Raw genomic sequence first — 24,744 nt, 5'->3', positions numbered from 1 at the left:
TGCCCCAAGATCTGTGCGTGGGATAGGGTCTGCACACTGCTCGCTGCAGGCTTCTGCCCTGCCGCCCTTTCCCAGCACCTCCACAGCCCAGCATGTGCGACTGGTACTACAAAGAACAGCAGAACCATGTAGGAAGCTGCCTACTACTGTGAGCTCTGCACTGCCCTGGCAAGGCATCCCCTATGTCTGCAGCTGCAGCAGGGGTGGCAGTGCGGGGTTGTGTGCAGGGGATGTGGGCAGTGTGGAGCCTGTAGCAGCAGGCAGATTCCTGAGTGCTTCCACTGTTCCCAGCAGCACCGGATTGCACATGCTGGGCTGTGGAGGCCCCTGGGGAGGGCAACAGGCCAGGGGGCATGAGCCTGCTGTGGGTAGTATGCAGCCCCTGCCTCATGCACAGATCTGGGGGCAGGCATGGGTCCTCCTTGCCCCCCGGGAATGTGTGCAGTGGCAGGGAGCAGCCACACCTGCCCGAGCCCGCAGCAGACAACCTGCCCTGCTCCCACCCCATGCACAGATCTGGGGGGTTCAGGTCCCCCCTGCCCCCCAGGAGTGCGCACAGCAGGGGGGAGCTGGTCCTGCCCCCCCAGACGAGCTGCCCACAGCCCCATTCTGCTCCCCATCAGGGTCCTGTGGCCACACATTGAAACCAAGGCCCCAAGACCTTGCTGCTGGGCTGCAGCTCCCCCCCTCCCTTCTTATGGGGGCCTCAATCCTGCCCCCCCAACTTACCTGTGGGAGATGCTCTCCAGGCTGCCTGGTGGCTACGTGCATGTAAATGCACACGGTGCCCCTGCCTGAGCCCTCCCCCCTCTCCCTCCCAGCCCCCTGCAGGCCAGAACTCTGCCAGCCTGCAGGGGGCTCCTCGCAAAACGGCAAAATCTGCAGGTTTCTGCAGTAAAATGAGAAATCCACGGTTGCCTCTGGTAAAAGGTAAAATCTGCGGGTTATTCCATTTTTCCATGGGAAACAGAAAACCCAGATCCCTGGTTATTTCCTATTCATTATCTCATTAACTGCAGGCTGGTGGTTTGTAAACTTCCTCTCCTTCTTCCTTGCACGAAGACAACCATTCTCTTGTAGCTTAAGTTGCTCAACTAAAATTCAGATTGCATCACAATGGCCATGAGGGAAACAACAATCTCACGCTGCTTCCTCCGCAAGTTGCTCTGTATTCGTGTCTGGCTGAATGAGGGTCCCAGAGCACTGCAGGAGCTTCCCATGGAATAAGAAGACCCTAGGACGGATCGGATCTGAAACTTTCAACCTGACTGCTCTGTTTGAGGTAAAACTTCAGTATAAGGAGCTAACTCAGATATAAGGAAGAAATGAAACGATTTCTTCTGCTGTGAGTCAGGCAGCCTGAGGGAGCTGAACCACATGTAAATATTGCTGTGGCTATGAAGGCCTGCCATGATCCAGCCAGCACAGGACACATGATTTATGCACTCAGATACCTCGTCATTGCCTGTTCTGTCTCACTCACTTCCCTGCCTTTCCAACAGGATGGTTGTTCATTTTTGAAGCAGCTGTGCCAGTGGAAGAGAAGGTAAATGCCACATATGCAGAGAACATGTTACATTATTATAGAGTCTTTGGGTCTGATCTTTTCTTCAGAGGTTACGCGCTTTTCTGGTTGTGATATATGAACCGTGTGGTTATTTATTACCTTCTAAAAATGCAGTTACTTTAGCAGCAATATTTGTGGTTTATAAGACAGTGGTAGAAGGATTGGGCTGGTTCTTTTGGTCTCATCAGCTGAATCCTTCGAATATTTTATTTGAAATTATTCCTTGTTTCTGAAGAAGTATAATGTGAAAGGTCTGTTCCTTACCTTAGCTTCATTCAGGTTGTAAATATGAGCTCTTATGGGTTGTGGTAAATCTACTTAATTTAAAACAAAGTTTTTCTCTAGACTTTTTAAAGCAACAGTTCAGACAAATACAATGCAAAAAAAGATGATGGATGCAGACTGCGACAGGAGTGCTCTGTATTTGTTCACCTGTAAACAGATAGCTAATAGCTCGGGTTGCTGGTAGCTGGCACTCAAAAACATTTACCATCGTTCCTGGGTTTTATATGGTTTATGTATATCTGTAAGAGTCACAAGTTTTTTGCTGTGGTATTAAAGCCAAAATAGTAGATAAAAATAATTAATTTCAGGTGTCCTGAAATGGAATTGTTTCAGTTTTCATGCTGAAGCCATCTCCCCTGCACTAGCCAAATTGAATTTTGGGTTGAACAAAACATTCCCTTCAACCTGAACTGGCTGGTTCATTTATTTTAGTTGGGGTTTTTGTTTGATTGTTTTTAAGAGCCAGGTACAAGTGGTCATTTTTCATATTTTGATTTAAATCAGCCACATGTGGTCCCAAAATACAAAGTCAAAATGTTACTTTTGAAACTATCAGAACAAGACATTTAGAATTTTCTGACTTCCCCCCCCGAGTTTGGCTGAAACAAAACCTGTGTTGCTTTGGCAAATGAACTATTTCACTGAAAACTGGCACCTTTAAAACAAAAGCAGTCTGCAAATGCCTTCCTCAGACAGCTGTTTGCATCTGCCCTAGAACAAACTAACATGAGATAAGAGGTCTGATTCACACAAGTGTTACTCTAAAATAATTTTAAGAAAGCCTTTGCTACAGTAACATTCTGATTTACTCCAGGGAAAGATAGTGCAGGCCTATCATTCATGTAATTCCCCAGTAAACAAATGTCACAGTTGAAATGCCAGTACATTACCATCAGTTTGTCATTATTTATTAAGAGGACTTTCAAAAATGTACAGTAGAAAATGATGTAGATCACTTGGATAATTATTAGTGCATGCAGGTAGTCTTCATTTGTTTAGGCTGTTATATTATGATGGGTGGTGTGTGAGGCAAGAGGCCTGGGCGCTGCCTACAAGGGGGAGCTCCTCACTCTCCTATCCCCTCTTCCTTCCCCACACAAGCACCTTACGTCTTCCCTGAAGTGGCTTTGTCTGTGGCTCCAGCAACAGGGAGGGCAGAGCAGAGTGGCAGTGACAGCCTACGATGTAGGGGCAGCAGGCAGAGGTTCACTGCTGCAGTGAGGCAGACGTCACTTCCTTTTTGGCCACCAAATAGGTGTTTTTTGAATACTCAACATGTGTATCATCATCAAAAAAGGTGGAGATATCTTTCTCCTCCCCTGCAGCAGCGAACTGCTGCTCCTACACCATGCTGCACCACTGCCCAGGGTACAGTGCGCCTGTTATCGGGGCTGGCCCATCCTATACTGTGAAACCTGTGGCCACTCACCTCTCCACTCCCTGCTGCCACTGGCTTCACGTCCAGCTGCTTACCAGCCTGTCCACACCCTGGTGCTGCCAGCAGCAGCTTCTTTGGGGTAGGGGGCCCCAAAAATTTGTGGGCTGGCCCTGGCTGTTTTGTCTCTCTTTTGGTTGCTGTTTCAAAGCCCAAGAGTCATCTGCCCAAATCCCACAGATGTTCAGTGCCTAGCTCCCTTCAACTCCTTGGAAAATCCCAGCCTTAAACCAAAGGCTTTTTAAGGAGCATGTCAAGGGAACCCACAACACATCCTTCCCTCTCTTCAGCTCTTCCCCTGGCATGTGTAATGTGGTGGGACAGAGTGCTGTTCTTTTAAAGCTCCTGTTCTGAAATCCCAGGGAATACATCACTATACTTTTGACAGGGAGCAGTCCCAGAAAAATATTTCATGTTAGCTCCCCAACATATCAGCCATAATGAAGCAGTTCACTTATCAAGGCCTACAAATGAAGGAAGTGTGAAGGTAAATCAACTCTTGACAGCTAAGGAGGCTGAGGGTGCCCCCTCTGCTTTTAATGTTGTATATAGTGTCCCATTTCTACACTATGGGATGGATTTACTAGTACACATTGGCTGCCTTGTGCCTCTCAGATGCCACCAAGCAGACATAAATTAAGAGTTATAGCTGTTTTGCATTACAGGAGTGCCACAAAGCAGATAAACCTATGGGTGAACCTGGCCCTCTGTGTTTACTAGGATTTATACATGGGTTCAAAACCTTCCTGTCTTCCTTTCAGACTCTAACCTTGCAGGATAGAGAATATGGCCCGTGAATGTTGCACAGAATTCAGTCAGTCATCAATAATGAATTAACTGTTTGTATTGCTCACTGTATGCAATTTCAAACTCACAGGCAGAATAGAAACATGGTTATTCCAACTAAGTTCATTCCTTTAGCCCTAAGGCTTTCAATGCTGCAGATAGCATCCAATTCTGACTGGTACATATTCCCCCAGAGAAACAAGATTACTTTAAAGGAAAAGTATTCCAGGTTACAAGAATGTTAAAAGCATAGTGCTATAGAAATACCAGTCCTGATCCTTCTTTTACTAGTCTCACTGTAGTGTCTCTCCACCCACTCCTGATTCACTTGGCTGTAAGCAAGGAGTCAAGTCCTGTGTACATAAAACACTATTTTAATTTCAAACATTAATGACTGCATGTGTTGATTAGCTGTTATCTAATCTAGTGCTCCTGAAAGTGTCAGTGTTGAAATCACTGGGGAACTGTAATTAAATATTGATGTCACAATGTGAAGTGAAAATACTTACCTGCCTGGGCCCGAGTTCAAGGCTTCATATTTACTCCTCCTCAGTGACTTGTATGTGTGAGTGAGGTGTAGTCTGTCCAAGTTTGTGGATGACACTAAATTGTGTGGTAAAGTGAACACACCAGAGGGTAGGGAACAACTGCAGGTGGACCTGGACAGGTTGGAAATGTGGGCTGAACATAATAGGATGCAGTTCAACAAGGACAAATGCAGAGTGCTGCACCTAGGGCATAAAATATCCAGCACACCTACTGGCTGGGGAATGACCCTTTTAGCAGCCCAATAGTGGAAAGGGATCTCCAAGTCATAGTGGACTCCAAGATGAACACGAGTTGTCAGCGTGACAAAATCATAAGCAAAGCTAATTGCACTTTATCATGCATTAGCAGGTGCATGATGAAGAAATCCAAGGAGTTTATACGTCCCCTCTATGCGGCATTGGTCAGACCACAGTTGGAGTACTGTGTCGAGTTTTGGTTGCTGTACTTTAAGAAGAATGTAGATAACCTAGAGAGGGTCCAGAGAAGGGCCACTCAAATGGTTAAGGGTTTGCAGGTCAAGCCCTATGAGAACAGACTAGGGGACCTGAATCTCCTCAGCCTCCGCAAGAGAAGGCTGAGAGGTGATCTTGTGGCCACCTACAAATTCATTAGGGGGGGCGCAGCAAGAAATCAGAGGTGCTCTGTTCACCAGGGTGCCTCCTGGGGTAACAAGGAACAACGGTCATAAACTGACAGAGAACAGATTTAGGCTGCACATCAGGAAAAACTTCTTCAAGGTAAGGGTGGCCAGAATCTTGGATGGGCTCCCAAGGAAAGTGGTGCTCTCCCCTACCTTGGGGGTCTTCAAGAGAAAGCTGGATAGGCATCTGGTTGGGGTCATCTGACCCTAGCACTCTTTCCTGCCCAGGACTGGGGGTCAGACTCAATGGTCTGATGAGGTTCCTTCCGACCCTAGCATCTATGAATCTGTGAATATTTTGCCTGTAGCCATTGTAACCCTAAAACAAATGAAAAATGCTTGCCCTGCCTTCTCTGTACTATAGTAAATGTTGACAGTATCATCTCCTTCATGATCCATGGGTAGCCCTGCAAGCTGACAGAACTGTTCCTGCATGGGGGGGAGGGAATAACTTAAAGTATTTCTCATAACACGTCCATGAGATACCTCAGTAGTGTTTCAGACTTAGCCCCTAAACAAAGTTAAAGAGATTATTTGACCAAAGCTAAAAAGTGAACCAATGGCTAATTAGGAATTCAGATGGAGGGCTTCGTGACCCCCAATGCCTTTTACATTAATCTAGGGAAAACAAAGAACCCAGAAAATAGGATAAAAATATAACCCTGTACTCTGGTTCCAAGGAAAGGACAAATTTTCAGATATTTCAGAGGGATGACACACTACAGCAGTGATGCTCAACCTTTTGCTCTGTGGGTGGGATAGGCAGGGCCAAGTCTGTCCTTGGGCCAGATACAAATAGTGGACCCAATTTGATGGGCATGGCGGAGCCCAATCTGGCCATGAGAAGAGGGCTGGGGGACAGCTTGGCCCCAATGCAGGCATGCAGGGGGAGGAGACATGGCCTAGGCCCAGCCCAGCTACATGGCTCAGCCTCAATCCTGCCATGTGAGGCTTGGGAATTAGTCAGAGTGGGAGGGGTGGCAGTATTAATTGCCATGGCTTCTCCACTGCCAAACATCATGACCCATGGGTAGCCCTGCAAGCTGAATGCTACGGCTCCATGGGCCAGATTTGACCCATAGGCCAGGAGTTGAGCACCCTTGCTCTAAAGTTTAGGGCCAAGATCCAGAATGACCTGGACAGCCTGGACAAATGGTCTACAATCAGCCAGATGAAATTCAACAAGGTCAACTGCAAAATCCTGCACTCAGGATGGAATAACTGCATGCACATATACAGGCTGGGGAATGTCTGGCTAGGCTGCAGTACCGCAGAAAAGGACCTGGGGTTTACAGGAAACAGTTAAGCTGAATAGGAGCCAACAGTGTGCTCTTGTTGCAAAAGGCTAGAGATAGACATTCAAAAAGTGTGAGCCTGAATTGATTCAGTGTTTGTAAGTTAGTCTAACCTGCAGAGAGTGAATTGGTTTGCAAGTGGATAGATGTTCAGCACATGCCTGCAGTGGCTCAAGTCAGAAGCCCCAGGGTGCCAGAGCAGCCATTGATGATGCGTAGGGCGTGCACGCAGGGTGCACATGCACCCCTTGAGTTTGGCGGTGTATCCTAGGCAAAAAGCGCTGCCGACACTGCTAGTGGTGCCTGCAGGTGGTCATCACTTGCCCCCCCACTTGCCGTGGACACTGCCAGGAGCATCTGCAGGTGGTCCCCAATCACCTCTGGCCACTGCTGCCACTGCCAGTGGTGTCTGCGTGTGGTTGCCAACTGCTGCTAACCAATCCCCACCCTGCTGTGGCTGCCTGTGGGAGCTGCTCGCTTGCCACTGCCATGCCCCTGCCGCCAACACCTGTGGGCAGTAGCGATGCCTCCCCAACCTCTGGGGCACACAATGTTCATTAGAGCAGCCCTCCCTTTCACAGGGAAGCTGAGCTGAGGGGTGGGGCATGGCCAGGTCCTGGCAGGCCTGCCCCAGTGGCTCCCTGACAGCACCAGGGGGAACTCTTACTCCTCCCCTCTCTCCCCCACCACTGCAGGGCTGGGAGGGTCCCTGTTTGCTGCTGGGTGGGGGCTCTTCTCCCTCCTCCTCCCCCCCTGCAGTGGGGTGGGGTGGGGTGGGGAGCTCTGTGAGGCTTCCTGGCCCCTGAGGGTGACTCTTCCCCCTGCTTCTCCCCCATTGCTGTGGGGTGGGGAGGTAGGGCTCTATAGGATGTTGCCCAGCCCAAGGGGACTCTTTCCCCCACTCCTCCCCTCCCAGGGCAGGGGGAGGCTCTGTTCCATGCTGGGGGGGAACTCTTCCCCCTCCTCCTCCCAGAGGGGCAGCAGGATCATGGAGCTCAGCTGGGTAGGGTGTGGGGGTGTGGGGTCTGAGGTGGGGGGTGTAGGGACCCCCACACATGACCCCCATGGCATGTAGCCCACACTGCCTGGCAGTGGCAGCAGATGAGGAGGTCAGGGTGCTCATGTCCAGTGCAGGCATGGCTCCAGCCAGCGCCGTGCGGGGGGAGGGAGTGGAGCCTGCCTTATCGCTGAATCTGCAGCTCCAGCAGGCACAACGAGGGAAGCCCTGCACTGGAGCCAGCTGCTTCCCCTGCTCCCTACTGTGCACCTTGCACTCTGCTGGGTGTGGAGGGAGCCCTGACCCTGCTTTGCAGAGGAGTCCAGCACGGGGCTTCCCCTGTGTGAGTGCAGAGCTGCAAGCGCGCAGCGTGGAGCAGCTGGGCAGGCTGCTCTCCTCACCCCCAGCATTGTGCTGGCTGCCTTTATCACGGCTCTGTGCTATGCCTTCAGCTCCACACTCGTGGAGGGGAAGTCCTGCACTACACTCCCCACCCTTTCTCACCACCCCACACACCCACACCCTGCCCAGCTGAGCTCCAGACTCCCGCTGCCCCTCTGCAGAGAGGAGGAGAAGGGGGAAGATTTCCCCCCAGAATGGTACAGAGCTTCCCCCTGCCCCCTCCACCCCTTCTGGGGCCGGGCAGCATCGCATGGAGCCCCACCTCCCAGCCCTGCGGCAGCTGGGGAAAAGGGGAAGAGGAGGAAGAGCCCTCATTCAGCACCTCACAGAGTCCCCCTCCCCACCCTGAGAGGAGGAGGAGGGGGAAGAGCCCCCCCCAGCACAGAACAGAGCCCCCCCTCCCCACTCTGCAGGACAACCAACCCAGCATGGCCCCGTTAAGGTGAACAGGGCAGGGAGATGGGTTAATTCCTGCCTCTGTCCCTTCCCTGCAGCCCAGGGGCCACTGCTGCAGCCCCCTTCCCTCCTCAGCAAACAGGCTGAGCCCAGCTGCAGTGGGGGAAGAGGGGAAGGAGGGAAGAATTATCTCCCTCCCTGCCCATTTTGCCTTAACAGGCCGTGCCAGCCACTGTCTTTGCTGGGGGGGAGGCCTGCTCTGGCTAGAGAGCGGAAGGCAGGGGTCAGCCCTGCTGTGGAGCAGAGAGACCCACCCAGCCCAGAGAGCATGCTGGGATGCTGGGGGAGTCTGGTTTATCTTAAACTAGCAAGAGGTGTGGGACAGATATTGTGTAAACCAGTTTGAGCCAAATCAGTTAAGTCTGATACTACATTGAACCAGGTTTATTTCAAACTGGTTTGGGCCATTTTGAAACTGGTTTATGTGCGTTGAACATCTGTTCTGTTACAGGTTTAAACCAGTTTCTGATCACTTAAACTGGTTTGTGTGTAATGTCTGTCCCTAGCCAAAAAGAACAGCAGCATACTTCGCTCTATTAACAGGAGTGTCACTTGCAAATCAAGGAAAGTGATCCTTCCTCTCTGTTCAGCATAGGTGAGGCCTCACCTGGACGACTGTGTCCAGTGTTGGGCCCCAGACTTCAAGAAGGATTCAGATAGATTGGAAAGAGTCCAGCAGAGAGCAACAAAAATTATTAGAGGCCTGGAAAGCATGATTTACGAGGAAAGGCTGAAAGTGCTAGGGATATTTACTCTGGAGAGGAGAAAAAAGAGTGTCATAACAGTCTTCAAATACCCAAGGGCTATTAAAGGGAGGATGGAATGGGCTTTTTCTGTGGCTGTAGGGAACAGGACTAGAAGCAATAGACTCAAGCTGCAGCAAAGGAAATTTAAGTTGGAGATGAGGAGGAACTTCCTGACTGTGAGTGTAGACAAGCATTGGAGCAGGCTACCTACAGAAGCTGTGAAATTTCCCTGCCTGGAAATTTTCAAGAGCAGGTTGGACAGATACTTGGCTGGGATAGTTAATCAGGGATGATCCTGCCTTGAGCAGGAGGCTGAACTAGATGACCTTGTAAGGTCCCTATGATCCTATGATTGTTAATAAATTCTTTTTTTTAAGGATCTGGACAGTTAAATGCTGGTTTATTTCAATATCGATAAGATTTAATCTCTTCTCTTTGACAGTAGCATTCTCAGCACATTAACCAGAGCTAGCTGAGAATTCTTCACTGGATTGATTTTGCCAAAGGATATCAATTTTCCCACCAGGAAAATAAAAAGTAAATATTTTACTTCAGATATTTAAATCAGATCAGAGTATTTTGCTTTCTTAGGCTGAATTAAGTGTTTCAAATGAGTTTAACAAAGTTTTCCACAGCTTGTTTCTATCATTGTATTACGTTATGAGGTTGAGAGGTGATTACCTGTGTTAGTCTGAAGATGGTAGGACAAGATGACACCTTAGGCTGTTGCCTGTGAAAGCTCATGCCTCTCTGAATCAGCTAGTTTCTAAGGACCACCCCACCCAACCTGCCTTCTTTATAAGAGTTGTAGTTCAGGCCCTATTTTCTCTTGTGTAGTTTGGGCTCTTGAGAAGATTACATCTCCCAAAAGGTAATATGGATTTGCCTCAGACTAACCTATCTCATCGGACATGTAGTTCAGCCAGAAAGCCTAGTTCACATGGAATAACGTAAGCATCAGATTCCTGAACTACAGATCCCACAGGCAATGTGCTACAATAATATAATGGAGTTTAGTATGTTTAAATGGAATTTACTCAAAAGTAAATTTTAGTAAGAAACCAAAAAGATTTTACTTTTTGAGAAGGCCAAAATGAAATACTTTGGCATTTTAGTGTCAACATTTCAGAATCTTCACCCTGGAAAGGACTGTTGAAAATGCAACTTTTTATTCCAGCTGGTGATAAGACAAGTGTGGAAATGTCAGGATCTCCTGTACAACAGATATTCTCAACTTTGCTCATCTAATATTCATATCATTTTTATTATCTTCTTTGATCTGAATATTTCAAGGAACAATGAATGTTACAAATAAAGGAAGATCATGCTATTTCCTGAATGAGCAATTACATTAAAATTACTCACTCTGCAACAGCTGGTAATTAGGTACTATTACAACTGCAAAAAATATGTATGTGATGGAGTGAGACTCCCTGTTGTTTTACTCATAATGAACAGTCCCCTTGATCTTTCGTAACCATTGGTCAGTCCTGCAGGCATCCTTCAGGTGAAACTTGCAGGAGGGTTTTCCTCAATGACTCCACACATTGGTTCTAGGAAATTAAATTAATTGTGCTGTGAAACTTCTATTGCTGTACCCGGGTGTCCTCAAAAGGGTAAGTACTGTAAAGATATGTAGCCTTCCTAGTGGAAAGCTAGGTACACTGTGGAAGTATGAAGAACTCAAACTGATTTAGACCTTCTGTTTCTATGTTTACAGACCCAGTAATGGACAGCTCTGACTTTGCACTGCCAGTTCTCACCAGTGAGCAACAGGGTAATGTAACCAGAAACATGGGGAAACTCCCATCCATATGACACCTTTTGCTGTGTTGGTCCCTGCTAGCCTGGAACTTATTTCCTCTGAAAATGTGCTTAATTCCCATCTGTAAAATGTATAAGGCTCAGGCAGCAGGCACGTGAGCACGTGAGGCTGTCTTCTGGATTTATTTTGGTTTCTCTTCTGTTTTTTTAGCTCTCTGGGTTAGCACTAAAACAGTTGGGAGGGATTTGTCTTAGCCTCTGCACTGCAACAGTGTAAGCCAGGGGTCATCAACGTTTTTGGGCAGTGCCAAAAACACCCAAAACCTCAACTTGTAAGATGTTGGTGTGCCCCAGGCAGATGGCTGGGGAGCCATGAGGGACCCGATTCAGTAGAGCTCTGGCTCCTTCCCTGTTGTTTGCCCCCAAGCATGCATGCCAAGCAAAATGCCTTCATGTGTCATGCTCTGGCACCCGTGCTTGGGTTGCCTACCCCTGGTGTAAACTGTCCCCCTGAGTTGTCTGAAGGAGCATTCCCTTCTCACAGGGGATGCCACAGAGTTACTAATAAGCCCCAAGTAGAGGGTAATGCTATGATGAAGCTTGAGCTATATTGTCTGTCTCTGGTTTGCCGTGATCCTCACTGAACTGCCTACATTATTTTCGGGTTTGTTTCAACCCAGAATCTCAGGACCCCAAAGGTGACTTAAAATCATCTTTGCCCTCCTTCCACCCATTGGATTATGCCTGTGTGTGTGTGCTGTCGCATCAAGAGGAAGTCTACACAACATGCTCTTACATGTTTTTGGCCACACAAATCAGCAACCACATACCTAGCCTTAAGGCACATGTTTCGTTGTATTTTGAACACAGCTGGGGTAGTAGGTTAAAGCCAAGCTGTGATTTACCATAGAATAATAGAAAATTAGGGTTGGAAGGGATCTCAGGAGGCCATAGTCCAACCCCCTGCTCAAGCAGGACCATCTCCAAATAGGTCATCCCAGCCAATGCTTTGTCTAGCCAGGTCTTAAAAGCATACAAGGGTGGAGATTCTACAGCTTCTCTGGGTAACCTGTTCCTGTGCTTTATTATCCTTCTCATCAGAAAGTTTTCCCTGATATCTAACCTAAATTTCCCTTGCTGCAACTTGAAACCATTACTCCTTGTTCTCTCATCTGCCGCCACCGAGAACAGTTCAATTCCATCCTCTTTGGAACCATCCTTCAGGTAGTTGACGGCTGTTATTAAATCCCCTCTGTCTTCTCTTCTCTACACTAAATAAGCCCAGTTCCCTCAGCCTTTTCTCAGAAGTCATGTGCCTCAGCCCCCAAATCATTTTCGTTGCCCTCTGCTGGACTCTCTCCAATTTGTCTACATCCTGTCTGTAGTGGGGGACCCAAAACTGGACACAGTACTCCAGATGTAGCTTCAACAGTGCTGAATAGAGGGGAATTATCACTTCCCTCAATCTGCTGGAAATGCTTCTATTAATGCAGCCCAGCATACCATTAGCTTTCTTCACAACAAGGACACAATGTTGGCTCACATTCAGCTTATTGTCCACTGCAACCCCTAAGTCTTTTTCTGCAGAGCTGCTGCTTAGCTAGTCAGTCCCCAGCTTGTACCAGTGCATGGGACTGTTCCATCTGAAGTGCAGGACTTTTCATTTCTCCTTATTGAGCTTCATGGGATTTTTTTTAGTCCATTCCTGCAATTTGTTGAGGTCTCTCTGAATTCTAGTGCCCTACCCTCCAATGTATCTACTACTCCCCCCAGCTCAATGTCATCTGCAAACTTGCTGAGGGTGCACTCCATCTCATCTTCTAGGTTGTTGATGAAGATATTGAACAAAACCAGTCCCAAAACTGATCCCTGAGGTCCTCCACTTGATACTGGCTGCCCACTAGACACTGAGTCAATGATTACTACCCTCTGAGCCTGATGATCCAGACAGTTTTCAGTCCTTCTTACAGTCCACTTGTCCAACCCCTACTTTCTTAGCTTGCTTGTGAGAATGTTGTGGGAGGCTGTAGCAAAACCCTTGCTAAAGTCAAGGTATAGCATGTCCACTGCTCTTCCTGCAACTACAAAGCCAGTCATCTCATCATAGAAGGCGATCGGGTTGGTCAGGCATGACTTGCCTTTGGTGAATCCATGATGACTGTTCCTAATCACCTTTTTCTCCTCCAAGTGCTTAGAAATAGATTTCTTGAGGACCTGCTCCATGATTTTTCCAGGGATGTGGATGAGGCTGACTGGTCTGTAGTTCCCCAGATGCTCCTTCTTCCCTTTCTTAAAGATATACCCTATATTTGCCCTTTTCCAGTCATCCAAGACCTCTCCCAATTCCCACAAGTTTTGAAAGACAAAGGCCAGCAGCTTTACAATCACATCAGCCAGAACCCTTGGGTGCATAACATCTGGCCCCATGGACTTATACACATCCAGCTTTCCTAAATAGTCCCTAACCTCTTCTTTTGCTTCTGTTGGCTGCTCACCTCCTCTCCAAACTGGGGTGCCAGGAGTAGTAGCTTGGGAGCTAACCTTGCTGGTGACAAATGAGGTGAAAAAGGCATTGAGTACTTCAGTCTTTTCCGTATCATCTGTCACTAGGTTGTCTCTCCTATTCAGTAAGGGACCCACACTTTCCCTGATCTTCCTTTTGTTGCTGACATACTTGTAGAAATCCTTCGTGTTACCCTTCATGTCTCTTGCTGGCTGCAACTCCAATTTTGTTTTGACCTTTTCCATTACGTCCCTGCATGCCCAAGCAATATTCTTGTACTTCTCCCTAATTGTTTGTCCAAGTTCTACTTCTTGTAAGCTTCCTTGTTGAGTTTGAGCTCACTGAAGAGTTTCCGGCTAAGCTAAGCTAGTCTTCTGCCATACTTGATAATCTACCTGCACATCTCTATTGTTTGTTCCTGTGCCATTGCGAGGTTTCTTTAAAATACAACCAGTTTTCCTAGATTCCTTTTTGCCTCAGACTGTCTTTCTAGGGGATCCTGTCCATCAGTTCCCTGAGTGAGTCAAAATGTGCTTTTCTGAAGTCCAAGGTGCTCTTTGCTGCTCTTCTTCCTTCATTTCCTAAGGATCCTGAACTCAATCACCTCGTGGTCACTGCTGCCCAAGTTGCCATCCACTACTACATTCCCTGCCAGTTCTTCCCTGTTTGTGAGCAGCAGGTCAAGAAGAGCACAGCTCCTAGTTGACCACTCCAACACTTGCACCTGGAAGTTGTCCCCAGTACTCTACAAAAACTTCCTGAATTGCCTGTGCACTGCTGTATTGTCCTCCCAGCAGATGTCTGTGCGACTGAAGTTCCCCATGAGAACCAGGGCCTGTGATCAGGAAACTTCTGCTAGCTGTTAAAAGAAGCTTCACCCACCACATCCTTCTGGTCTGGTGGCCTATTGCAGACACCCACCACAATGTCACCCTTGTTGTTCTCCCCTCTGACCCTAACCCAGAGATTTTTAACAGGCATATCTTTAGTTTCATATGGAGCTTTGAGCAATCATACAACTCTTTTACATAAAGCACAACTCAATCACTCAGGAAGCCTACACAAGTAGTCACGCAGGCTACCTATGCAGTGCAGACAGACCCCATGAGGCCCAGCATGCGAACTGCCCCTTTGTGTTCTCCATTCACAAAGAGATTCAGATATCAGTTCTGTGTGAGCAACATGAAGAATATATTGTCCCTCTTTCTATAGCGATCTCCATCTGGGATCATCCGTCAGCCACAGCTCCTTGCAAACAAGAAGGCAGACTCCCAGCATTTAAACATTCAGTAACTTGAAAACAGAATCACACCTGCTGCTCATGCCATTCATGCAGCTCTGTGAAACTCTGCTCCTTCAGCACTCCAACCTCAGGGCCTTCCAGGCTTGAGGTGGGCTGGTGCGGTCACCTAGTACACCCTGACTGGCAAATTCATGATCTTCTTGCTCCCTGTCCCACTTCTGCTACAGCCTGTAGTTTAAGAGAGAGAAAGGATGGCATGGTTAGGTCACTAACCTGGGCCTTTACAGACTAGTGTTCAGTTCCCCAACCTGTAGGCCTTCCATTCTAGTTGCTTACAAAAAAAAAGTATTTTTATGTGCCTGAAGATGCAGATAGGCATTGCCTGGGATTTGCCTCTTGAGTTGGATACACCATCTGTTACTGTGCTTTTGGGCATTCACTAAAAGGCCTATTTATACCTAAATGGCTCTAAAAACCATTAGGCTCTCCACATCTCAGTTGCTGATCTGTCAAATGGTGTAATCAGAGTGAATACATTAAAGATTGTGAAGAACTTAGACATTCTTGGTAGAGCAGATAAGATAGGAAGATAGGAAGATGCTGTCCCCCAGTTTGCTCCCATAAAACAATAGCATTGCTATAGGATTAGCATTCTGTCATGAACTAACAAAACTATCTCATTAAGTTATGGCAGGCATGGCTGCTTTCATGCCAGTTGATAATATGCTTCTTCCTTTATTAAAAGGAGCATGTGAGGCAGAGACCCATGTCTATAATCAGATCTACACAACAACATGACTGTGGGTGCATCTACACGTGGAACAAACTCCCCCAGGGGGTTAGCCTGCCAGCCTAGAGCCGTTCCCCACAGTTCAACATGCTGTGGAGTGGTAGGCTGGGGCATGAGGGTGATACAGTACAGGACTAGCTGGCAGGCAGCCCCAGCACTACAGCACTCTCATGTCCCAGCCAGCCCTGGTCACCATCTATGTGTGTCCCTGGCCTCCGCCATAGGATAGTACTTGTGCCAGGCAATGCTGTATCCTACAGTGGAGTTAATTTGTTTACTCTGGCCTAATAGGGGCGCATGCATAGATGGTATATGCTTCACTGTGAGGCTGTCTGAGCCTCCAAGGCCTGGAATAGACTCCCTCCAGAGGTGGTACAAGCACCTACTCTGGATACTTTTAAGAAATGTTTGGACACTTATTTTGCTGGGATCCTTTGACCCTAGCTGACTTCCTGCCCCTGATCTTCTGAGGCCCCTTCCTTCCCAAATGTCTATGAAATCTGTAATTAGTCAACTCTGCTAAAGTATCTCATGTAGATGTACCCAGTAATTCCTCATTAAAAGATCATCTTGCATGTGCCTTCATTAATTATATATTTGGTTTTTCTTCCAGGCATTTTTCAGAAAGCTTTTACTTCTGATGCTGATTACTTTGAAACATGTGAGAAAATAAACCAGCCCTTCTGGAAATCATTAATAAAATGTTTAGGAACAATTATACCAGCCATTCTGAGCACTGAAGAAACAAACAATGTAAGTTGCTAAGAAAAACTTGTTTTGTTTAATTTTTTTCTGACTTATTATGTCTTTCTATATGCTTGCCCACTCTATTTTGAAAATATAAAACAAGGGGGCAAATTCTCATTTATGCTGAGGTCCCTCTACACTGCCAGAGTGATACAAGGGGCCTTCAGATAAATGATAACCAAGCCTGTATTTTTAAGTTAGGGCTCTGACACATTACACCAGCATGATGTGTGTTTTACACCAGAGTAAACAGGGAAAAGACCTATGACTTGCAGGTCTACATTGCTCTAGCTTGCTTCAGTCTGGGAAAAAACATGAAAACCTACACTAGTATTAACGTCATGTGTCCAGAAATATATCAGGGTAGCCATTTGAAAACAGGCCATTATATAGTTCCTGCCACCTGTTGATGAGGTACTGTAATGATATTTTTTCTTAGCAACTCTTCTGGAAGTTAGTCACCTGTCCACTCCAGTTCCTGAGGGTCCACCCATGGGTGTACTAAACAGAAATTAACACATCTTAACACATAGCCTCTTCTGTTTACTGTTGACAATATGAAGAAATTAACTGTTTAAAAAAGTTGGCTCCTATTGTACTCTTTCATATCTATTCAACTGCATTCTGTCTAGTAAGAAGCACTAATAGTGCCATTAGAATAGAGTGGTGAAGGTAGTCTTGTAAGCTACTAAAGTGATTGTAGGTTCATTTAAGAACTTTGTATTTTATTTCTCCAGTCCAGGAATTTACCATAAAGCAGAATAACTGTTAGATGCTAGTGAAGTAAGCTATAGTGGTTGCTCCTTTGGTTGTTCAGTGATAGAAGCATAGATTAAAAATGGAAGCCAGCACCTTCAGATTTCTAATCCCACCCTTGATCTTGGACAGGACATTTGGCTTCAGTTTCCCCTTCTTTAAAACAAAGTGTCTCTGTATCTCTCTCAGAGACATTGTGGGGTGCTTAGTGCTTGGATTTTTTACACAGTCCATTTGATTTTTACTTTTCTTTCTTTCAGGTCCTTAACAGAAGCAAAGACTCTGATCCGCGCACAGCTGCCTTACAGGCCATAGAAAAAAAAGGAGCTAATGCAATGGTTGTGCTTTACCTGCTGCTGAAAGTGAATGATCCCTCTGGCTACAGACAGTTGCCTAGCTCCAAGGGAAATGGTGAGCATTAACTGGCTGCCTTCTTTCAAGACCAAATATAGCAGGTAGACAATGGATTAACTGATCTGCTTTGTTAAAAATTATTACAGATACACTAGGTCTTGAGGTTTATTTCAAAACCCAGAAATATGCTAGGAAGTGAATAGAAGTGAGTGACTATAAAGGTGAGGAGAGCTATTCCTTATGAAGATGCGTTGCTTAGATACTATGATGATGGGAGCCTTTTAAATAACTACTCTTTAGACAGATATAGACTGTATTGTTTTAGGGTTTCTTTGGGAAAAAGGCATCAATTTTTAGGGAACAATTCTCACTTGGTGGTGATGCCAGTACAGCTGCACCAGTTTACACCAGCTGCTCAATTTTCTCCCTTCTAATTGAATTAATTGTAGCAAAAAGAATGTGTTTAATTTAGATTGTGTTTAATCTAGTGTATGGTAAACTGAATTCCTGTATTGGGTAGAGCTACATACTGAACTACTAGAAACATTTTAGCAAGCTTTCACACTCAGGTGTTGGCTATGTTCTGTTAGGTGACACTGTGCCCCTTGCATTTCATTTATCAATGAACCAGTTAATTTTGAGTTTTGTAATTCTGATCTTTATATCTGAACATCTTATTTGATTGCACTCATTTGCCTTGGAAGAGGGGCAGTTTCCTCAAAATGTGGCAAGTTTGGGAGAGATGTGAGCTCATCTGGTCTGTAATGAGATGTGGAAGAAATCAGATAGCAAAAAGTTTCACCTTTGGATGGGACTGCTCCATCCTGTGCTAAGAGAAGTGGTTCATTTTGTACAGCTTTAGCCTTTCCTTGCTGTTTCTAGATGAAGACTCCTGTGATGAGCCTGAATTTCTCTGCTGCTTAAATTGTATCCTGTTGGATGCAGGGCCATCTTGTACTTGTTGTTTGTCCAGTTCAGAGCACAATGGAGTCTTGGTCCATGACTGAGGCTCACTCCCAAGTGCTATGAAAATACAAATCATCACTCTCAGGCCCTACTGTCTGTCTGATTAGGCTGAAAAACAACCCTCCTCATACCAGCATTTTGACTTGAGTTCCTTTAACAATAGGATGTCCTTCTCTTGTCTAAGCTGTGGAGGCTGCTTTACCCCAACTCTTGGGAAGCAAGGGGAATTTAACAAGGAAAAGACACTCTGGAAGACACTGATCTTCATGTCTGAGTCCCAGCCCCCTCCTCCCCCTTCCCTCCCCAAATACCTCAGGTGAGGGCAGTCGGCACTAGGCTTCCTCTGCCTAAAAACATCTACAAGAGCAAGTCATTGTGGTTTTGTACATGAGGGCTGCATTTTTGATAGGCTTATCCACTTCTTCAACAGCTAGTATGTATATACTTGCTTTGTGTTGACATTGGCTCTTACATTGTTGAAATATTACATCATTTCTAGGCAGAGAACTAGTATGAAGTCCACCCTTATGCAAAGGGCCTATGCTGACCTATATCCCACTCCAAGGCAGGATGGGTTTTCTTTGGAACATAGGCAACACGTTGGGGAGGCACGGCGGGGCATGTGCCCCCCCGAGATTGGCCGCCTCCAAAGCTGCCACTGGCTTCTGCAGGCAGTTGCCACTTGCCACCCACCCCCCTGTTGCTGCCGATGCAGCCAGCGGCATCTGCAAACAGTCCCCACTTGCCACCCCTGCTCCCCTGCCATCAACACTGCCGCCAGTGGCTGCAGGTGGTCCCCGCTCACCACCCCTTGCTTCCCTGCCACCAACATTGCCGATGGTGGCTGAAAGCAGTACCCACCCGCCACCCCTCCTCTCCCGCTGCTGACACCAGTGGCTGCAGGCAGTCCATGCTTGCCGACACTGAAGCTGATGGCTATGAGCAGTCCCCGCTTGCTGCCTTGGTGCCTCCTACTGATGGTTTGTGTTACTACAGGCACATAACACCAGTCCTCCAAAGTCTGCACCATCTTCCAATAGCTTTTTGGGCAAAAGTCAAGGTGCCGGTGTTGACTTACAAAGACCTAAACAGTCTGGGCTCTACCTGCTTACCTGCTGTCTCCTTTATGCCCCATCACAATCCCTACAGTCAGCTGAGAGCAACCCTTTTCCACGAACCATCAATGCACCAGGTTGCTTGGCAAAAATGCATGGAGAATGGTTGTCAGCTGTTGCTCCTCAGCCATGAAACTTCCTCCCACTTGAGGCCTGCCAGAGCCTTAGCCTGGACATCTTCCAGAAGTGCTGCAAGGTGAAGGCAGGCATTTAGCAAGCAGGGCTAGGCTGGGAAATTGTTTAGGGATTTCCTGTTTTACTTTGATAGTTCATTTGCCTTTTAAGTCATTTTGCTCTCTTGTTCATTAATAATTCATCCTGTTTAATAAGTTATTTTGTTCTGTTCTGTAGGCCACCCAGAAACTTTGCTGGAGGGGCAGCATATAAATCACATTCATAATTAAATAAAATAGCACAAATTATTGGTAATAATCAGCTGCATAGGCCTTGCTCAGGCTCTCTGTGTAAAGCTAGATTTAAACCCATACAGAATTGCCTGTAGATCCACTAGTGCCAACATACAACCTCCCCATTGCTGGGAGCCTGTGCAGAACCAATGTATAAGCTTCTCAGATAAATTGTCTCTGGAAACATTTTTTCAAAGGGTTGCAGCCAATTCTTAGTGCACCATTTCTTAGTGGCAGATGATTCAACTCACGCAGCTTTCAGAGTTCTCACAGCCACAAGAGGATGCTTCTCTAACATAGTTAGAGAGAAGCAAGGAGAGATCAAAGTTAGAAGAAAAAAAGTGAGTCCAGAGGTTGGAGAGCAGCTGTGCTGTCCAGCAAAAACCTCTCTGGTATGGTCTGACATTGCCTCATGGTGATTTAAATTCTCATGGGCGTAGGAAGTGTGGTGAGGAGCAGCCATGCTTAGATGCCTTGAGCTTGCTCACCAAAAGGACTTTGGACAATTTTCTTGAAACTGGGGCTATAAGTTTCTGAATACTTAAGTTGTTCATCACCTTTTTGCTTGTGTTACTTGCACTGCTGGGCGTGCACTAGAAAACCAAACAGCAGGAAGGCTAAGGTTTAATTTCCCTGTAGGAACCCCAATGTCAATAACATAAAGGTGGAAGATTAAGGAAACCCCAGATTTCAGTTTCAAATCTAATTTTCTCTACTTGAACAGATGAAAAGCTGAAGCTACTTGAGAGACTGGAAAAGAGTTTCATGCTTTCACAGCAAAAAAGAAAGGCTGAATGTTCATCCAAGGAGTCTAAAGACAGAGATTCACAAGGTAAAGGAAAATTTCATTTGGCTTTTGCTTGAAATTTAGTGCAAGGAAAATAATCATTTATCCCTACTAAATGATCAGAAGATACTTACACAAGAGCCTCTGCACGCAGACAGAAGTGCAACTCCCCGCTGTAACTGAGATCACTTTGCAGGAAGCACCCTGAGTTACAACAATTCCCCGGACCAAAGGAAAGTTCGCTGTTGGCTCCAGGGGAAGGGGCATTTAGCTGCTAGGTGTGAGCCTGCAGCAGGTTTCCCCTACTAATGGCCCCCGCTCCTTCCCAGGTGGCGCTGTTTTCAGAATGGGAGGGGGGGAAAGGGAGCAGAGGGCGCTCATTCTAGGGGTTCCCCAGTCAGCGCTGGAGGATGGGGTGGGTGTATTGGAGCCCCTCCCCCCCACCTCAGGAAAGCTCCAATACACCCAGCCCACCCTCCAGGAGGAACTGAAAAACCCCAAAACTGAACTCCTTTTCTTTCCCTGCTCCTATTTTGAAAACAGCAACAGGCTGGGAGGCAGCACAGACACAAGTTACAGAAGATGCACTGTTTTGCTGTTTTACATTTTTACCTGTTCAGACATTTTTGAAGTGGTCTACAGCTGTGCGCCTGTGTTTGGTCATGGCTATAGACTTTCTTTCTGTGGCCAGATTGTGCAAAAAATTGTCATTTATGTCTGCTCCCTGTGTGCTTGTTCTGTGGTGATTCAGCAGAGCTCTGAGACAGCTCTGTTTGACACCCTCTATGCCAGGGGTGTCAAACTCACCTTATGCCCTGTGACGGATCCAGACCACAGGGCTTCTTCTGGGCTGGATCCAACCCATGACACAGGGCGGTTCTAGCCTGGGGCATGAGGTGATGGTGGTGGTGGCTGCTCCAATCCGTGCCATGCAGCGGTGGCAGCAGGTCTGGCTCTGGCACACGGCATATAGAAAATCCATTTCCAACTGCATGCCCTGTGCCAAAGCTGGAGCTGCTGCCACTCCCTCGTGTCCTGTGCTGCAGCAACAGCTCTAGCTCTGGTGCGAGGCACACAGTGACAGCAGCTCCAGAATGGGGTGGTTGCAGAACCAGCAGCTGAAGAGGTAAGATCATGACAGCAGCAACAGGCAAAACGACTGGATGACGACTGGGGCTGTATCAGCCCTAACTTGCCTTGTTGCTGCTGATCTCTGTGTCCATTGGGGCCCAAGGCCCCTGGATTCTTTGGAAAGCCACTCCCCTGGCCATGTCCTCAACTTTCTGGTGGCCCATTGCGTCAGATAGAGTAGCTCTGCGGGCCAGATTTGGCCCATGGGCTGTACTTTTGACACCCCTGCTCTATGCAAAATGAAAACAGCAACAATCAACATCTGGTATCTGGATCCTAAATGGCACTATGGACATAGGAAGCAGCTAGGAGTTTGGCAGTGAGGTGGGGTTGCGGGAGAAGAAAAAGCAGGAGGGCCGGAGCTTGCACCTTGGGTGTCAAAGTTAGTAGCAAGAGCAATGGAGAACATGCACCATGTTGCTATACGGGTGGCAGAAGGCAAGTGGGCCAGCTTAGGATGGTAGGAGTAGGGTCACATTGTACTGAGAACACCTTAGGCCATGTGCCAAGGCTGGGAGGCATGATGCCTTTTTAATTGTTTGGAATGTATATTTTTGTCCAATTTTAAATCATACAAATACCAACAAAATTCCCAGCTGTGCATAGATCACTTCCAAAAAAATAATCCCTAAATGCCTTCTACGAATGAAGACTCACTTGGGATGGTTCTTTTGAGGAAATTAGATATTAAAAAATATAATAAAGAAGTTCAAAAATATGTTAAGCCCATCCCTGGCAGAAATACACCTTTCAATGACTTTTCCCACATTCCTCATTTGCACTCAAAGAGTTCATGGTGTGGGTTGAAACACATACTAGGGTCCCGAAATAAAATATCTTAATGTACGGCATTAGTGGCTACTTCTGTATTACCGCCCTGTTGTTTCTTTCCCTATTAGCAGACATCACTGATAAAGCAAACATTGCTGTGGCAACTGTTAAACCGCTTTTGCACAAAGAAAGTCAGGAAGACCACAAAAAGGATGCTCAACATGAAAGTGGTATGTGAAGTGAAGACTTCCTTTTCCATAGGAGACTAATCTCATTGAGTGGGTAGGAGCCAGGCCCACATAAATTGTATCTCACAGGTGAAAAAGAAAAATAGCTAGTAATGCTCTTTATAAACCAACATGCAAAATCAGAGCTCTACCTTTGGCTGTAGTGCTGCTGTAGTCAGAAAGTGATTGCTAATTTTTCTCTTACCCACAATCCTTCTAAGAAAGCTGTGAGGTATTGGTTACTTACAGTGGTTGCTGCCTAGTTCTCTTGACATACACCCATATGGTTAGGGTTGTGCTATGCTCAAGCAAAAGAACTACTTCTTCTATTGTTCCTAAAAGATTTTTCTTTAAGAATCTGATTTTCTTTGCATAGATGCTGACCAGGAAGATTTAGAGACAGAGAAGATGGAAACCCAGTTGCTTGCAGGTGGTGTGAAATAATAATGTTGATAGTGGCAAGATGCACGGGAGCACACACCTGGCTTGTCAAGCACTGTTAATGTGCTCTGTTTGGCCACAGCCCCCTCAATCATACTGTTCCTGACAGAAACAAAAGTAATTTATTTTGCCCAGGTCCCTGGAGATTATATACTGACATGTACAAACAGCAGACATCCCCAAGCTGGAGGGAATGTGGTTTAAGGGTTGTGCAGGGCCTGTAGGATGGGTTTGGGTTACCAGGCTAGAGCACTTCCACACCCTGTGACAAAGACAAATGTCAGCCAGACCTGGGCGGTAGAGAAGGCAGGCATTTTCTACAAGACAAAGATCCTACAATATTAACAGGCACATGCTTCTCTCTACTTTTTGAGAAGTTTGCATAACTAATTGCTAGTATCGTAGATGAGCCTGGAGTACAGTTTCAGCTCCAAACATCGCAAACACGGGAAGAAGCCAGCACTAGAGCTCAGGTTGGTGGTGGCAGTTTGTATCTTGCCCAGTGCCTGGGGAGAGACGGTCACTTCTGAAATGCAGTTGAACAATTCTGACAATATCAATCCCAGGCATTATTTATAGAACGTGGAGCTGGCCCACAGTATCAACTATACTATAAACCAGGCCCACGTGTTGCTTTTTAATTCTGAAGATTTTTTCTTCCCTTTGGAAATAAAAAATACCAAGCAAGTGCAGCAGTCTCCTTACATTCATAGTGCCTGCAAACAGGTGCATCAAACAAGTGTGGTACATAACAAGGAAATATAGAAAGTTCAATTATTATGTGGCTGTTTTCCTTCAGATGCTAATTGCTGTCAGTTGTGCTTGGGTGGAAGGGTGTGACCGATAGCAGAATCTTTTTCCCAATGTGTCTTATTACAGAGATCCGAATCGTGTGTCTTTTTTCAATATTCTAGGTGTATCAACAGAGACTGTTCCCTACAGTGAAGCAGGTGAATGCTCCCACATTATCCCCTCACACTGCTGGAAAGATAATTTTGTGTTTGGCTAACAGCCTACTCTTGGAAAAGATGGGACATAAATACACCATGGTTTTTTAGGGGTTTTACTAGGCTTTAGCCTGGGGCATAGTGTAAAAACTGCACCAAGAACTTTTGTTGCCCTTACAGATGCCAGGTATTCCCACTGATTTTATTAGCTTGATCTCCACAGCTGCTCATGAGGTGGGAACAATTCATTTTCCAGACCTCCCAGGGACTCTGTTCACACTGCTTCTGTCACAGTCACCCCTTTCAGGAAGGACTGCATATTTCCAATGGCCAGGTTGCCTTACTCACCTATGTGGCTTCCCAGGATTGGGGGTTGGGGTGGGGAGGTGTTCCTGCTTCTCCCCCCAACCCTTCTCTGCTGAAGCAGACAGCCCAGCCCAGGGCTGGAAAGCATGCTGGGATACTGTGATTTAACCTGAACCAGGAAGGGGTCTGGGACAGAAGCTTCATAAACCGATTTGACCCAAATCAGCTAAGTCTGATACTACATTCAACCAGGTTTATCTTAAACCAGTTTCAGCCATTTTGCAGCTACTTTATGTGCACTGAACTTAGGTTGTGTTACAGGTTTAAAGCT

The 24,744-nt window shown here is 46.6% G+C and overlaps 1 protein-coding gene across 5 annotated transcripts in view; it reads left to right on the top strand.

The window, feature by feature from the left end:
• The first annotated feature begins 1,133 nt into the window (after positions 1-1,133).
• The window catches only part of TMEM40 (transmembrane protein 40), a 29,507-nt gene continuing 5,896 nt past the window's right edge, over positions 1,134-24,744 (top strand). The window contains exons 1-9 of one of the 5 annotated variants that reach the window (XM_019505018.1): positions 1,134-1,282; positions 1,503-1,546; positions 10,879-10,935; positions 16,072-16,211; positions 17,222-17,372; positions 20,528-20,635; positions 22,621-22,722; positions 23,096-23,149; positions 24,075-24,110. In XM_019505018.1, the coding sequence (XP_019360563.1) occupies positions 10,887-10,935; positions 16,072-16,211; positions 17,222-17,372; positions 20,528-20,635; positions 22,621-22,722; positions 23,096-23,149; positions 24,075-24,110 (640 nt within the window). In that variant the 5' untranslated portion in view covers positions 1,134-1,282; positions 1,503-1,546; positions 10,879-10,886. Of the gene's footprint in view, positions 1,283-1,334; positions 1,547-10,878; positions 10,936-16,071; positions 16,212-17,221; positions 17,373-20,527; positions 20,636-22,620; positions 22,723-23,095; positions 23,150-24,074; positions 24,111-24,744 lie in introns of those variants that run through there. The other 4 variants (XM_019505019.1, XM_019505017.1, XM_019505020.1 and 1 more) reach the window with 4 other exon arrangements.

This window comes from Gavialis gangeticus, unplaced genomic scaffold (genome assembly GCF_001723915.1).
Source record: "Gavialis gangeticus isolate Ggan-Ray unplaced genomic scaffold, GavGan_comp1, whole genome shotgun sequence".
NCBI lineage: Eukaryota > Metazoa > Chordata > Crocodylia > Gavialidae > Gavialis > Gavialis gangeticus.
The sequence above is the reverse complement of the archived record's forward strand: the minus strand, read 5'-3'. Positions and strand labels throughout refer to the sequence as shown.